At 39.6% G+C, this 16259-nt stretch overlaps 1 protein-coding gene across 2 annotated transcripts; it reads right to left on the bottom strand.

Moving 5' to 3' along the window:
* Positions 1-915: 915 nt before the first annotated feature.
* On the bottom strand, positions 916-14111 carry LOC132070351 (mucin-5AC-like). Of its 2 annotated transcripts, XM_059467052.1 has the most exons (8): positions 13922-14111; positions 10542-12038; positions 8806-9048; positions 7081-7164; positions 6219-6331; positions 3641-3833; positions 2998-3135; positions 916-2721 (listed from the first exon to the last, which is right to left on the bottom strand). In XM_059467052.1, exons 1-8 carry the CDS (start codon positions 13968-13970, stop codon positions 2690-2692), a joined length of 2349 nt encoding a protein of 782 aa, XP_059323035.1. In that variant the 5' UTR covers positions 13971-14111; the 3' UTR covers positions 916-2689. The 2 variants fall into 2 exon arrangements, with proteins under 2 accessions (XP_059323035.1, XP_059323034.1); XM_059467051.1 differs by having other exon boundaries at positions 916-3135.
* Between the last annotated feature and the right edge of the window lie 2148 nt (positions 14112-16259).

Here is a 16259-nt window from a genome sequence, read left to right on the forward strand (position 1 = left end):
GGCATCTCCCCAGCCTAAATAATCTCAGTTAGATAGAAGATGGAATCTCCCCAGCCTAAATAATCTCAATTAGATAGAAGATGGCAAGTGCACAACCTGCTATTCCCAAGCTTGGCTTTATCCAGTCCCAAACTGCCTGTGCCCTTGGAATGCAGTGCCACAAGTGGGTATGGTCCTGGTTCCAGAGCACCATGATTTTCACTTACTTGTGAAGAAAATCTTTTGGTTATTGACATCAGCTGGAATAATAAATTGTGGGAAAGTGAAATTGTTTAAAAAAGTCAGCTGAAGGCTTGAGTGTCATCTCATCAGTTGCAATAGGAACAGAACACAGCATTTCCTCAGACCCTGGCCTTGATCACAGCATGCAGGGAGGGATTGGCAGCTCAGGTTTTTCTGGATCATAGTGTCAGTCAGTTCCGGGGGGGGAGAAGCAATTCTGAAACAGGCAATATGCCCTTTTTCAGTCACAGACATCCTGACACACAAAAATGGAGGAGTTGCTTAAATCCCACTGATTCCAAGTGTCTTATCCTCAGCCATTTATTTCTCTATGCCACTTGCTGCCTCTGTCTGAGAAGGGAATATGCATGAGGAGCCCCTCTGAATGGTGTCTGGGAGCATTCCCAAATGGTCCTCTGTGGAAAGGGGAGGTCTGGCTTCTCCTGCTCCCATTTTCAGAGAGTTCCCAGACTCTAGACTCCACACTGCGGTGGGAGGGGGATTTTTATTGATGTAGAAGGTAAAAAATGATAGATTCAGTAGATCTTCTCTCTTGATTGATTTAGCTCCAGCAGATCATCCTTCTGTGTAATCACACCAAGGTCAGCTCTGTTGCTGACTGCACTGGCCACCCTCTCCCCCCCTGCAGGTACAAGAGGCTCCAAATTACGTGACAAACTTCAGAATGCACAATTGTAAAAATAAAGATTTTATTTGTAAAGCATCTTTGAGAAAATAGTTTAAAATACCACTTTTCCCCCGCCCCCCAAAGACATTAAATACATTTGGCATGAACTGTCCCAGGATTGTTCAAGCCTGCTGTACATGGTCTCTATTTAACACTATTTACAAAGACATCAGAAAGGTTTACTGACAATGAGGATTTGCTATTCAAAGTATATCGCTCAAAAGAGAAATAAAAGAGTATTAACACAAGCAAGAGTACTCATTTGTGTTTTCAACAGAGCTCCCTGAATAACTTGTATTTACTGACAGAATACATTGTTGAGTGACTACTCAGTGAGTGGAACACCAGAGCTAGCTATATTTAAAAGCCACAAAATAGAAATGTAACAAATACTAATCACTCTCTTCCCACCTCTGAGGTGTCTGTGACTCCACACCCCAGATCTTAACCACGACAGACATATTGATCCTACACAGAAGGAAAGGGAGAGCAAGGCATGCAAGCCCCTGTTTCATAGGTCCCTGCTGCTAAAAATAATATTGCAGCCAGCGCCCTCAGCAGGGCTGTGCCAGGAGCTGTGTCACAGCACAGGGAATGAGGGATGAGAAGATTGAATGCTGGCTGCACAGGGAGCAGAGCAGAGCTGCTGGTGCACCTCTGCTTGTGCTGCAGTTCTGGCACCAATGTACCCAAATCTGTGCCAAATAACCACAAAAAACCCCAAAAATCAGGGGTGTTCAGGGGCTGTGAGCCAGGGCCTCAACATCATGGTTTAATACTCAGTGCCTCAACAGGAATTCCAAATATAGAGATACATGGAGAGCTGGTTTGAAATGAAACTCATAAATCCTGCTGGAAATATGTGGAGCAGTAAACTGCCCCTTTGTCATCTGTTCAGCACATTCCAAGAAGGAAAAACTGCATCACAGAACTGGAATAGAATGTAACTTCACCAGGACTGCAGTGAAGAGGGGTGGGAAAAGGTGAAGGTAATTTCTTCTAATTGCTCAAAAAGCAATTAGGAGAAATCTGAAGCAAGGTCTGCTCCAATGCCACAGGAGCTGCTTCTGTTGGACTGGACTCTACTTTGGGATTATCAAGAGCAGGACAGAATTGCACTATATGGGACATCCTTGCTCAGCCAACCATTTTTGACAGGCAAAAATAGGTGAGTAAAATACTTTTGGCTCAAATTGACCAAATGTTTGCCTTCCCCACCTCTGAGATTATGCTGTGACACCACAGCTGGATTTAGCATGCCTTACATTTGACACATATAAGCAGTTATTTCTTCATAGCCCAGCAATTAAAGAAACATTGAATTCAGAAACCTCCAAATCAAGTTTCTGGTCCAGCAGACTTCTACAGCAAGTGCACATAACTGAGATTTATCCCATTTTCCTCCAAACTCCTAATCAAGCTGCAAATGCTGGATTGCTAATTGTCCTGGGCTCATTCTGCAGTCACAGGAGAGAAAAAGGCACATATATATATATATATATATATATATATATAATTCTATACAGTGATAGGAGTCTCAGGGGAGGTGAATCACCCTTGGGCAAGTGCACAAAAGCCAACAAGCCAACAGGATGACTCTGGGCTCAGCTGAGCATTCAGGTGACCTGCCACAGCTACCAGGCTCAGTCACCCTGTTTTCAGTGCCACCTAAATACAATATTGAGTAGTTTGGGTCTTGTCTCTCTAGATTGCCAGTTTTAATAGTCATTGCAGTACCTATATGGGATAGGCTGAAGAGAAGTTTCTCTGTTCCTCACTCTACCAGGTGTACAATGAGGAAAAATCCATACCTGTTTAAAGGAAGATTCATTAGGTGTTGTTAGAAGCTCAGGAGTTTGACAATGGACATTGGGAAGGAAAGGGTGTAAATTATCCTAAGTTATTATGCACAATTAATATAATAATAACATCAATATATATATAATATAATAATAACATCAAATTATAAGATAAATATATTAATTTTCTGCCTTGCCCAAAACATTTAAGTGAAGCTGATGGTTTATCTTATAAGTGCTTGTAGACAAACATTCCGATGAGTCCTGAGGGTTCAACCAAGTATTTACCTGATCTTCTCCTCCCATGGATGTAAAACAGAATTGCCAGCAGAATCACCACTAATGCAACTCCCAGCAGAACTCCAAGGACAATCACTGCTGCTCTCCAGGAGGAGATGTTGTCAGCTGGTGACTGAACAGACACAGCTGGAAATTTAAAGCACATTTTAGGAATGTTAGCTAGAAACAGTAAAGAAGTGGGTGTAAGAAATCCTGGAGCCCTAAGTGACAGCTGTGTTTTACTGCTTGGCAGCTTTGAAATTTTGAATAATATTGAAAATGTTTTTGAATGTGGTGAAGATTTGCTAACTAGAAATCTTTTATGAGGGCCCTTGTGATCTCTTGGTGACACCCATAACAGCTGCTCTGAGGATTTGCTGGATGGATTGGTGTAACTTGAGAGTCTTTAGATCTTTTTGTGTGAAAAGAACCCATCCTTTGAGTCTGGAACTGGGCATGTGTAATGACTCTTTAAAACAGGTCCATAATCTATATTAAATCATTATATGTTCAGTGAATGTTTAAATAGATTACTTGAACTATTTGAATCTCTTAAAAGACAGAAGTTAATTTATCATCTTCATTTAACAGCAGTAGATCTGACCCTTTCATCCTCACACCATTACAGAGAAGCTCTTTCAACATCACTTACTTTCCACTTCACTTTTGCTCCCAAACTTGCTCGTTAGTACATTACTCAGGCGGGTCTGTATGTCACCCACATCCATGGCTTCTTCTTTTGGCAGCAGAAAGAGAAAATCAGCAATCACACTGCCAGATCTGAACCCCAGAATGAAAATATCAGAGTGGTTATTCCCCAGTTCAGCGTGCATTGCTTCAAGAACCTGTGCAAGGTGAAATTGATATTTATTCCACTTGTCAGTCAGCTGAGGCAGAGCAGGAACACAAACATCCTGCACACATCAGGGCACTAAATTTTACAATATTATATTATAATATACAATATATAATATATAATATATAATATATAATATATAATATATAATATATAATATATAATATATAATATATAATATATAATATATAATATGTAATATGTAATATGTAATATGTAATATGTAATGTATAATATATTATATGTTATATATTATATATTACATATTATAATATATATTGTATGCTAATAATATATTATATTATTATATTATATATAATTATATATATATAAAATAATATATTATTATTTTGTATATCATATCTATTAAATATATATAATTAAATATATAACAAGGTATTAAATTTTCCTCACTTACTACTCTTTCAAGGCAATTGCTTTGGAATAACAAATAAAAAAACTCATTGGAAGAGGATGCCAGAGCGATGCATTGTCTGTGATTAAAAATGTGAAATCTGAGTTTGACTTCCAAAGCTCCAATCTGTTTAGCTAGTTATCAATGAATAATGCATTAAAACAAGTTGTCCTCCTCCACAAACACATATGGGACCTTGACTGTACAAAATTTGGAATCTACAAAGAACACCCAATATTTCTAAAGTTATGTTCAGTGTCCCTTAACTTTTTTTAACATGTGCAACTAAATTTCAGACATGGTTTTGCACACACTACCAGCACAAAACTTCATGTGAGAAGTTTAAAACTTATTTTGTCACCAGATTTTCAAAGTCATGACGTTACAGAACACCTTTGCAAAGAGAGACAAGGGTGTGATTTGCCTCTCAATCATTCTGGCATAAACCAAGTGTATTCCTGTGACATCAGTCAAAATCAAATTAATTTCACTGATATCTCCAAAAGTAGAGCCTTGCTTAGTGCTTTCAAATGGATACAAAGCAAGAACAAGCAGTCCCCTTTTTAAAATAAGACTGGTTGAAATGTTTTTGTCAGGACTGATCTTTTCAGAAAATTAGGTGTTTGATTCAACCCACTAAGAGAAGCTATCTTCTCCCTGTGGATAAATATGCTATTTTACCTGAAAAGTCTGAAAGATTACTATTTTTCCTAGATGATAACAAACCTTGTTCTGAGTCACTGCTCAGTTTTCTGCCTCCATCTTTTCTATGGGATAAACCCCACACTCCAAACTTTGCATCCCTTTAAGTTCTTTGGACAGAGACTTCAAAAATTATTTTCTTTTCCTCACCTTGATGAGCAGTCTACATAGGAAATCTGACTTATCTAGGCAAAACTAACATTTCAAAGCTACAGCTACAGAGTGGAATATAAAAGAAATAGTTCAACATTCAAACTGGGGAAAAAAAATTCCAATAGAGAAATTGTCTATATTTTCAACCATGTTAGTACAGCCTGTTTTTGATTTTGCCATTTTTCTGAAGAAAAGCTGACACTTTGCATGAGGTAAAAGCTTATTAAAAGCCAGTAAAGGAATTCCTCTGCGTTCAGTCAGGTTGGAGGAAACCTTTTACATCCACTAAAATAAATTTTCTATCCATGAAGTGGAGATGTTAGCAGTCATAAGACAAGGTTACCTCCGAGTTGGCGTGGTGAGAACAAATTAATTACTGCTTTTGAAATCTGTGGAGTTTCTTAGCTAAAGGGTATGATCATCACACTAAAAATAGCTGTGCTGGTTATTTAAAGCAGTCTACCCCAATCTCACAGGTTGATATCCATCAGGATTCCTGAGAGGTGTTGAAATTATTAGGGTTTTTTTTTTAACATGCTGCTAAAGACAGTTGAGTGGCAGACTGGTGCTTGTCGGCATTGCTGCCTCAAAACTTCCACTTTTGCTCCTTATTTTCCCCCTGAGATGGGGGAAAATGGGGGAAAATGACCCCTTGATACTTTGCCCAATCCTGCAGCCACTTCCATGATTCCACTTCCAGAGTATTGCCAATAATCTGGATTTACAGTACACATTTGCAAAGTTTTCACGTTTCCAAATCTGTGCTGAAATGCTGGTTTTGAGTAACTCCTTTTTTTTTTTGTCTCCACAGGCATCAGTTCAGTGAAGTGGGAGAAAATAAACAGAACGGGATGTTCCTTACAGAAATAGAATTTTCAAGTGCCTTTCACTAAATAACTTATATTTGAGGATGGCTGAGGGAATGTAGCCCTCCTCATTGGACAACAAGCTCTCTGTCCTTGGCAGATTTGGTGCTTCCTGCAATGTTTTTCTCTTTTTCACCTGTCAGAGTCCTGATTTAACCATGAATGTAGGAGATTAAGGCTGCTAATCACAAGCCTTTCTGCAGTTCCTTCATTGACAAAGAAGATTGCATCAACTTACCTCTGTTTTGAGTCTTTTAGACATATTTATGTAGCCTTCACTATCAGAGTTATAAAGTGTGTTATTAAATTTCTCGTTTTCCAACCAAACTCTGCAGGAAAATGCTTGGTTATCTGGAAAAAAGAAAAAAAAAAGAAGAAATAATTAGGTGACTCCCAGGATGACCTCCACAATTGGTCTTTGGACTTTATTATCTCATGTATTTATAATATGGATTGATAAAAGCAGAAAATAATAATAATAATAATAATAATAATAATAATAATAATAATAATAATAATAATAATAATAATAATAATAATAATAATAATTTATAATATTAATTGATATAATAATAATAATAATAATAATAATAATAATAATAATAATAATAGTAGTAGTAGTAGTAGTAGTAGTAGTAGTAATAAAGTGCATCATGTGTGTCTAATGCAGTGGCTTTGAAACCTTCAGAGCTGACTCTCTCCAAGTTTGTCAGCCATCACAATCTCCCAAATTGTTCACCATTCTTGTATTATTTAGGGTGCATCCCACTCCCTAATTCAACAGCCACTCTCCCATTGATTCCAGCAGAAGTAACACCAGTCTGTTAGGCTCTTCAAGGCTTTTAAATCCTCCTGAGTAGGTGGATGAGCCCTGAGCCAAAAGAAGAAAGCTTTACATAGAAAAGTCCAGACTAAAATAGAGCTGGAAGCTGACACTGAAGTTTGATGGAGGCAGCTTCTTCACCAAAGAAGTGTGAACTTCAGATGCTGTGTGAACTGACACCATAAAGCAGATGGCAAAATACTCCTGGGAGATACTATATTGTGAAATAATACCCTGCAGTTATGGATAAACAAATGTTGAGGTTCTATAAACTTACTGGAGCACGCAATGCCTTTTAAGTCAGAACAGCCAGTACTTTGTGCTAAACAAAACTCAGTCCCTTTGAAACAGGAACCATAATCTGCAAAATAAAGATAAAAATCAAGATAATCACTTCTGTGCATGCATTATCAATGACAATAAGACAATTATGGAATAGGTGAAAGTCTTTAATTATGGCCAAGGAGTCACCCAAGCAGCAGTTCCTTTGGCCCAGTGAGAACTTAGAATTGCAAATTATAAAATTGGAGCATATCAAAAGAGAGGCAGGTGGTGGGTGGGTAGGTGGTATTTGAGAACTCACTGAAATAGCACTGAGAACTCTGATTTCTTATGAGAGCTAAAGATATAGGTTGTGCTATTATGTGCTTGTACAACTCAGGTAAGCTAGATGGAGTTTTCAGAAGTAAAATTCCCCTGAAATTTATTTTGGAAAAAGATATGCATCATGGAGTCTCAGAACCTCAGTATGCTTGTCTGGACTTGCTAATCTGAATTATTTATGAAGGGTCAAAACCCATTAAAGGTTGGTGTTGCAGGTTTTATGTGGTTAGTTCATTGGATTATATCCCTAGTTCTCATAGAATTGAACATAATCTTTAATTTCACATGAAATATGGATGACTTGGTCTTTATTGCTCTTTTTAATTAGCTTACAAACAATTTTCTGGTAGGGCAGATGGCTCCAGATTCCAAAAGGAAACCATTTTTTATTTTTCTTGAATAGAGAAAGTAATAAATGAAAGCCAGTGGACTGAAGAATTGAAAGATTTCAATGGAAATAATGATGAGAATTCCTTGGCTTTGTGGTCCTAAAGACTAAGAGAGAGGGTAAGTCCATCAGAAGGAACCCCACAGTCCACTGCCAAAATAATGGCCCTAAGAAAGGTTTTGAGAATAATCAGACAATCCATTAGAGAACTCAAAAAGGGATTGCAGTAAGGACATTTATGCTTTAGAGGTCAAGAAATGCTGGAAGAAATAACAATTGCCAAAAGTCAAGTTAGATCTTTCAAGTTATATAAAAAGAAATCATGAGCACTTTCTCAGCCACTGGGAAAAGATGATAAAGTGCAGCACAGTTTTATCAAACTGGATCATGCCAAAATAACCCAGTGGCTCCCTTTGACTGACAGGATGACTTTTAGATCTCTGCCTGTGATGGAGAAGCAGCAGTGCCAAGTGGGAATTTGTTTAGTGGAAAAAGTTTTTTCTAAAGGGATTGGCTAAGGGGGAGATGGCAATGGGGAGTTTTAAAAGGGGAAACCTTGATTTAGAGGGATATTATGTGTCATGTTCCTGCAGAATCAGTTTTAGTACAGAGACACAATTAAACTGTTTGCCTTAATGTCTATAACCCAGGATGAAATGTAAAAGGTAAAAATGACAATTAAGGACTGCCTGCATTCACAAGAGCATGTAGAACCTAAACTTCACACTATCAGAATATTTTCTGGTAAATTTACAGCCAAAATATCTTGAATTCTGTACAGAATTATCTGCCTCAATAATCCAACAGGATCAGAAATTTTACAGAGCAAGCTCTTACTCTTGCAAACTCCTGTTGAATTCAAGCAGTCCCATCCAAATAAGGGGATGAGTCACATAAATAAAAAACAACTTGCAGGAATAAGAGTATGTGAGATCAAATCCAGACCATATGGCAACAAGACACTGTGAGTTTCTATGAATTAAAGAGGTGCCAGGGGGATGGAGGAGGTACCTGTTCGGACAGTGACTGAAGCAGGATTGCTCCCAGCACAAGATGACAGTGCCACAGAAATGGTGTACACATGGCCAGGAAGCAGGTTTTCAATCGCGGTTTCTGTCTCATTTGTAGTTCTTGTATTTATCTCCTCTCCATCCTTGACAGAGATGCTGTACAGGCTGCCTGTGCTGCTGCTGCTGCTCCAGCTGAGGTGAATTTCTTCTGCAGTCACGTTCTGAACTCGGATGGACACTGTCACTGCAAAGTGGGAAAGTATCATACAGCTGAGAGCAGCCCATTTCACTCCTGCAATTCTACATAGTTATTATTAAAGGAAAAATACTGATTAAACCAACATAAACTCTTGTGTGGTTTTTTGGAGCTGATTTCAGTTTTCCACCTCATTCTCCCAAAAGAGCAGAAGTGAACCATTTGCTCTAGAGACAGAAACCATACATCAATGTACTTTGTTTGATGGCTCCAGAACACAAATGTGGGACATTGTGCTTGGTCCTTGCCTTTCTAACTACAGGCAATGTGTGGTAAATGGTCAGAACTGTACAATGTTGCTTTTAAATAATAGAGAATTGATGAAGCTGATTGAGAAAAACATGAGCATTCTGAAATGGACTGGTATTTGACTCATCCTGATATCCTCAGGAGGATAGATTTTTAAAATACCACCAGAAAAACTGAAGTTCAGAGCAGTAGAGAGGCATTTATTAAATGTGCTTCACAGTAGGGTTAAGAATACTCACTTATCACCCTGGTTTATGCCTGCAAGCAGGCACCCAGTGAACATTTACTGGGTCCAGGAGAGCTTTACCAAGGTGTAGAAACTGCCTTGATTGATATTTGCATAATTATGCATTTCTAGTGATTTTATCAGTCTTCCTTTTCTGAAATGATATCCAGGGATTTTACCCCACAGATGATATGACCAAAGGGGATCTAAGACCCCTGAGGGGCCCCTGGGCTGTCCTTGGCCATGGAGCCACTGTCAAAGACCAAGCTGTACCTTACTGTGTGTGTGCATATCTCCTACTGCACTCCATGAACACTGTGACTCCAGAAAAAGGATGGATTAACCCCTTGGACCCCTCTGAAGAATAATATTATGCTCTAAAAATGGAAGTCATGCTGCCTTTTTTTTTTTGGGTGCAGAGTACAAAAAGGCTGCATTCTCTTCTTCTCCATCTTTGCTTTACTTTTTTATCCCATGGAAAAATGATGAAAAGTTCATTACTGCATATTCTTTGAATATGGGCAGATAGCCCTTTGGCAAAAAATTAAAGATGCACTAGAAGAGAATTAGTATTGAAACAAGTAAGAATCAAGTTAGCAAAAAAAAATAAATTAACTGGATTCTCCCAATGAGGAAACTGCCTCTAGTATTCTGTAAAAGGAAATTTCAAGATCAAAACTAACAAAACCAATAAAAACCAACAGAAACCAATAAAAACCAATAGAAACCAATAAAAGTTCCTATTGACATAACTTGGCCTATGCAGCATAACTGTAAAGCATTTTATCCCTGTGGCACTGCCTAACACAAGGTGTGTCATTTCAAAAACAACCTCAGACAGGAACTGCAGCTTTTCAGAAAATAGATGGATGCAGGGATTCATATTCCTGGATTCAATATAAAAAGCTCAAATTCCAACAAAAACAACAGCAATGAAAGGAAATTATACTCAATTCTTCCAAAAATAGAGCAAAATAAATTTAGTATCATGTGTTAAAATACTCACAGCAAGTTGTAGAAATAGAAGGATTGACAGATGTTGCTGTACTGAGGTTTGTCGTGGATGGAGTTGTCAGGGATGTGGCAGGGAGGGAATGGGAGATGTTGGCAGTGGGCTCAGTTGTTCTGTCCTCCTGGTTCATGGTGGAACTTTCCCCTTCTCCAGGAGGAGTCGTGGCACTGCTGCCTGCAGAGGCTGTGGAGGATGAGGGAGGTGAAGTGGCCATCACCAGGGCTGTGGATGGATGGGATGGGGTGGCTGAGAGCATCCCAGTGGTGCTGCTTTGCTGTGGGCTGGGGGACACAGCTGAGGAGTTCATGGAAGATGTGCCAGAGGTGGAAGGCACTGGATCGGTGCTGGCTGTGGTGGCAGCTGAGCTGTTCACAATGGGCTCTGACTCATTGCCAGCAGTGGAGGATGGAGAGGACACCAGGGCTGTGGGTGGGTGGGATGTGGTGGCCAAGGGTGTCCCAGGGGTGCTGCTGGTGCTGCTCTGCTGTGGGCTGGGAGGCACAGCTCCCTCAGGAGAGGAGGAGGAGGAGTGGCTCGACACTGTTGAGCTGAAGGACAGGGAAGAAGCAGTGCCAGTCTCTGAGGCAGTGGTGGTGCCAGTTCCTGTTGTTGAGAATGCTGTGAACGCTGCACCACTCCCAGGAGATGTCCCCAGTGAGTCCCTTTCTGACATTGATGTTGTGGGTGCAGTGTCCGTCCGCCCTTCTCCACCCACCGTCATCGTGGACACCGGCAATGTGTAAGGGAGGGAATGGGAGGTCTCAGTTGTTGTTCTGTCCCCCTGGTTCATGGTGGAACCCTCCCTTTCTCCAGGAAGAGTCATGGCACTGCTGCCTGCAGAGGCTGTGGAGGATGAGGGAGGTGAAGTGGCCGTCACCTGCTCAGTTGGCTGTCCCTGGGGCAGGGCTGTGGAGGTGAGCTGAGGTGTTGGTGTCCCTGTGCTGCTGCCCACAGTGGCTGAAGGCCTGGTCTCGATGGTTTCTGAGGCAGGAGAGGTGGAAGCCACAGGCCTGGGGGTGCTTGGGCCCTGTGTCTCTGTCCCAGCAGAGGAGGATGGAGAGGACACCAGGGCTGTGGATGGGTGGGATGTGGTGGCTGAGAGCATCCCAGTGGTGCTGCTGGTGCTGCTCTGCTGTGGGCTGGGAGGCACAGCTGAGGAGCTCCCAGGAGAGGAGGAAGAGGAGGAAGAGGAGGAGTGGCTGCTTGTGGCTGAGCTGAGAGGTGGGGAGGAAGCAGCAGTGGTGGTGCCAGTTCCTGCTGTTGGGAGTGCTGAGCTCTCTGCACCCACCATCCTCATGGTAGAGGGGGACAGCGAGGTTGTGCCGAGGAGGGAGTTTTGGATTGTTGGGGTGTCAGGCTCTGCCACGGAGCTATCGGAGCTGTTTGCAGCTGGGCCAGCTCTGCTGCTGCTGTTTGTGCTCCTCGGGACACTCGGGCGGCTCTCAGAGGTGGCAGTCGTTGTGTCCTTTCCCTCCAATGCCATCAGGGTACCTGCCAGTATGTCAGAAATGTGGATTATGGATTGTTTTCTTGGAATTCTCTGAAGTACTTTAATAGTTACCAACATAACTGTGTTCTTGTGTGGAAAATTCACTCAACGTTCTCATCTTCATTGTTATTCCTTTCCTTCCTCATTTCCACTTTTATATTCTTTGCTATTCCTCAACTACCATGAAATCTCTGTTACTTCCTTTTCCATTTGCATAAATTTGAGGAGATCTTACCAATTTCCTGGTAATACCTTTTTCCTGTATAGATGTAGAGATTTATATTATGTTTCTATTCCTAGTCTACTTTTTTCCCCCCAATTTTCTATGCACTTCTCATAAATATTATTTTATTTACAGCAAGGAAAGAAATTAGTGGTGGACTCATCAATGTTAGGTTTAAGGTTGGACTCAATCCTAAAGGTCTTTTCTATCCCAAATGATTCTATGATCCTATGATTGCTCTAAAGTATAATTCCTAGAGAATTAACAGGAAAATTAAAAATTAGTAGAATGAGTTTTTCAGCACAATTTTCCCCTTGCCTGTTTGTGCATATTTTATTGCTTCAATTTCTTTACTTTGCAAGGCATTTATTTCTTTCCTAATTACTTTCTGTCAGGCAGGAGAAAACAATTTTTCTGAAGATATCTTTTTGTTGATGTTCTAAATAATATCAAATCTGCGTGAAAATCCATTGCCTTCCTGTGTTTACCTCTATTTCTAACTACAAATAAATTGTAACTCCTGTAGTTCCCAAATGTGAAGGTGGCAACATTTCTAACACTCTCAAAGTTTCTTTAAAAGGAAAATCAAACCCTTTTTTCATTGTGATTAAATGGTCAGGCTAATTTGGGTTTATTTAATTATTTTAAAAATAAAATAATATTTTAATTTTAATTAAAATATTAATTCAATTAATATTTTACTTGATCTGGTAATTCAGCTTTGATTTTGAAGAGGGGCTTTGTTCCTGTTGAAAACCCAGACATATCCTTCTGCCTCATTGCAATTTTACTCCTTAACAATACTTAATTATTATCCTGGATCTTTGGATTTGGCTGAATGAAATTTAGAGGATTCTGAGACAGGGTGTAGTAGAACAGCTCTATCAAATTCTTAAGGACCACATTAATTAACTGCTTTTGACTCTATTCACCTGTAAAATCAAGGTGGTATTTTCATATCATTTTAATGTCAACATAGAAACTTGTAATATTACAATTCATATTTTTCAAAATTCTTCCTACAGACTGATATCTTTTTTACACCCACATGCAGTTTGAATTGCAAGATCCTGTGCTTGTATCTCCCAGATTTTTAACAGCAGGTGTTGATCAGTCAAGAAAATGGTGTTTATCTGCACTGAATGACATGAAACCAGACATTAAGAATAAAATAATGCAGCCCTCTGAATTTCTAGAATTTTTTAATCTCTTGCAGTGCAGTGAGAATACACCGCAGTTAATACAACTTAATCCATACTTTTTTATGTGTTTTGAAAGACTCCTCTAAAGAGTCTTTCAGAGGAGAAAAATTGGCAAAATGCATCATTCATGACTAAGCTTAGAGGTAAAAAAAGTCAAAAAATCTGGTCAGACACTGCATGTTTGATCTTTTAGATGAGTTTTCTGAATACTTTGCTCTCATTCTTTTACCTACTTACAGCTTTATATCCCTACTAAAATATCTGCTGAAATCCAATGCATTCAAGCTAAACAAAAACAAAAAAACCCCAACAAAGCAAAACAACAAACCACAACCCTATAAATATTGCATGTTATTTGATTTATATTTATTTTTAGCAGCCCCCCCTTCCTTGATTATAATTTTGAATGTTTCTCAGTGACGCACAGCGACAATAAATTATCAAATTAATTTCTACTCACAGAGGAGAACGGAGAGGATGAAATGCCAGGGGTAATTCTGAGTGCCCATGCTGAGTGTCCCCCTCCTTGCAGCGCTGAGAGTGGCATTTTGAATGGAACACTTGGGGAATTTAAACAGGGGCGAGGCTGCAAGTGTCACCTCCCAGCCTCTGCGCGTCGGGAGCGCAGCCAACGCAACGAAAACCTCACACCTGACCTGCTCTGCAATAAATCCCAGCTTTCTGCTCAAGCATGCTTGCTTTTCCTTCATGGAGAAAGGTCTGAGTGTGAGCCAAAGGTGAGCCAAAGGCTGGAAGAATTCAGATGCAGTGCAACGCATCTGAAGACCCTTTTGTTCAGGGTGTTTAATAAGTAAAATATTTTAACAGCCTTGGGGCTGGGCAATGCATGACTTAATGGCAGTGCAACACTTGATATGAGTAAAAAAAGATGCTTTAAGCAAGTAACAAGCAAATATAGTCTAGTAAAGCTATAAAACACAAAGCAGTTAATAAACTACACAGTTACAAAAGTTTCTTTTTAATTCAACCAAGAAAAGAAGCCTGGGTCCACAAGTCTTGCCTGAATGTGTAGATCCACTTTTTTCCTTTATTTTTGCCTGTATTATTAATTTTCCTGTATTATTTTCCTGTATTATTAATTATTTGGAAGCAAAAGTTTAAATATTCAGTTCTAACTTGCATGTTTATTGTATTAGAACAACCAATTGCAAGAACTGCACCAAACAGATGCCAGTCATTGCTTCTGCAATGCTGCAAAGAGACTGGAGGGGTTGTAAATCTCCATTATTTCACTCCTTTGAAGTGGGTGGAAAAAACTGGATGACCAGGCTTAAAATACTAGAAAAATACTGGATGACTTGTCATTTTTAACATCCCCATTTTCTTTAGCAGGTAAACTCTTCATAACTACAGGCAGCTGCCATGGACAGTCACCAAATCTGGGTCACAACTTGAACTCAGTGATGTCAAACCTGCCTCTGTGTGCCTGGGGCTCATCAATTATTTAAACATTTACATTTTGTCATATTTTTAATGCCTGAGGCTTATACTGCTAAAAGTCTTAATTAAATCATTTGCAGTGAGATTTTTTTTCCAGCCACACTATGTGAGAGGAATGCTGTCCTGAGTAGGGTGGGATGGGGTGGAGTGGGGCAGAGTGAAGTTTGAAGAGAGAAGATCATTATTTACCTAATTCTTTTTCAAGTTTTTTACAGACCTGCAAGATTTGGCGCATCTATAACTGCATAAATTCCAGATTTTGCTTCGGCAGCTGTTTTCTAAAATTGGTTTCGTTTTGGTTTTACTCTGGCAGGGAAGTGAGACAAAAATATTCCTTGAAATGAACTTAAGGGTATTGTTGTCTGGTGTGAGGCAGCAATTTCAGCTTTGTGCCTTGTTTGATGTAGAAACTCCTGACTCAGTCAGATCTTTTCTTAGCAACCCCTTGTTTACAGATCTAACTGGAACTCTTAAAGATTAAAAACAAGCTATTTCCTCTTTCATAAATAATTGAAAATCACATTTTCCCTCTACTTAGGAGGTCAATGTTGTCAGACTTCTCTCTTTTGGACTTCCATAGGACCAAACCCAGTCTGTAATTCTTGCTCATGGTATAAGAATTCGAGATTCTTATCTCTAATGAGATAAGATTATCCCACCATGGGGACTCTGGGGGTACAATTCCACACACCAGGGCAGTTTCTGACCCTCAGCCCCTCCCCTGACCTCTGCAGGTCCAGCTCACATGCAAATAACCTTTAATGAGCTCGCAAACTGTGGAGTGCAGGGTGGGAAATGCCACTCCCGACTTTCTTAACCAGGATTTTCTCTGAAATTACATCCATGGAAACTTGGCTGCAAAGTCTACTAAGTCAAATTCTCGGTATCTTAGAAGCACCACTGGTTTTTAGTGAAGTCTCTTTTAGTGAAGTCTTAACTTGTGAGAAGTCTCTTATGAACCAAAAGAAGAAACCAACTTCAGATTTAGCAGCAAAAGTCCATTTTTACTCAAATACATATGCAAGTGACATATTGCATTAAAAAAATTCCAAAAATCTCCTTTTTTCAGGAAATAGGTACAGCAGAGTGGGTGTTGCATTAGAACCTGCCACCAGGGCTGAGGTTCAGATAAACTCCTCTGTTAGGCAGCCTCAATTCCACAGCTTCTCTTCTTTCACCTTGACAGTGCCCCAAAACCAACTTTTAATTCAGCTTGTCATGTACTTTACAGTAAAAGTTGCTTTCTGGTAAACACAGAACAAGTTTTGCCACATGCCTGGTAAGAGACTTTCCAGTATGAAACTGGTGACCCTTCTCAAATATTTTAAGTTCCTTGT

This window comes from Ammospiza nelsoni, chromosome 2 (genome assembly GCF_027579445.1).
Source record: "Ammospiza nelsoni isolate bAmmNel1 chromosome 2, bAmmNel1.pri, whole genome shotgun sequence".
NCBI classification, from domain to species: domain Eukaryota; kingdom Metazoa; phylum Chordata; class Aves; order Passeriformes; family Passerellidae; genus Ammospiza; species Ammospiza nelsoni.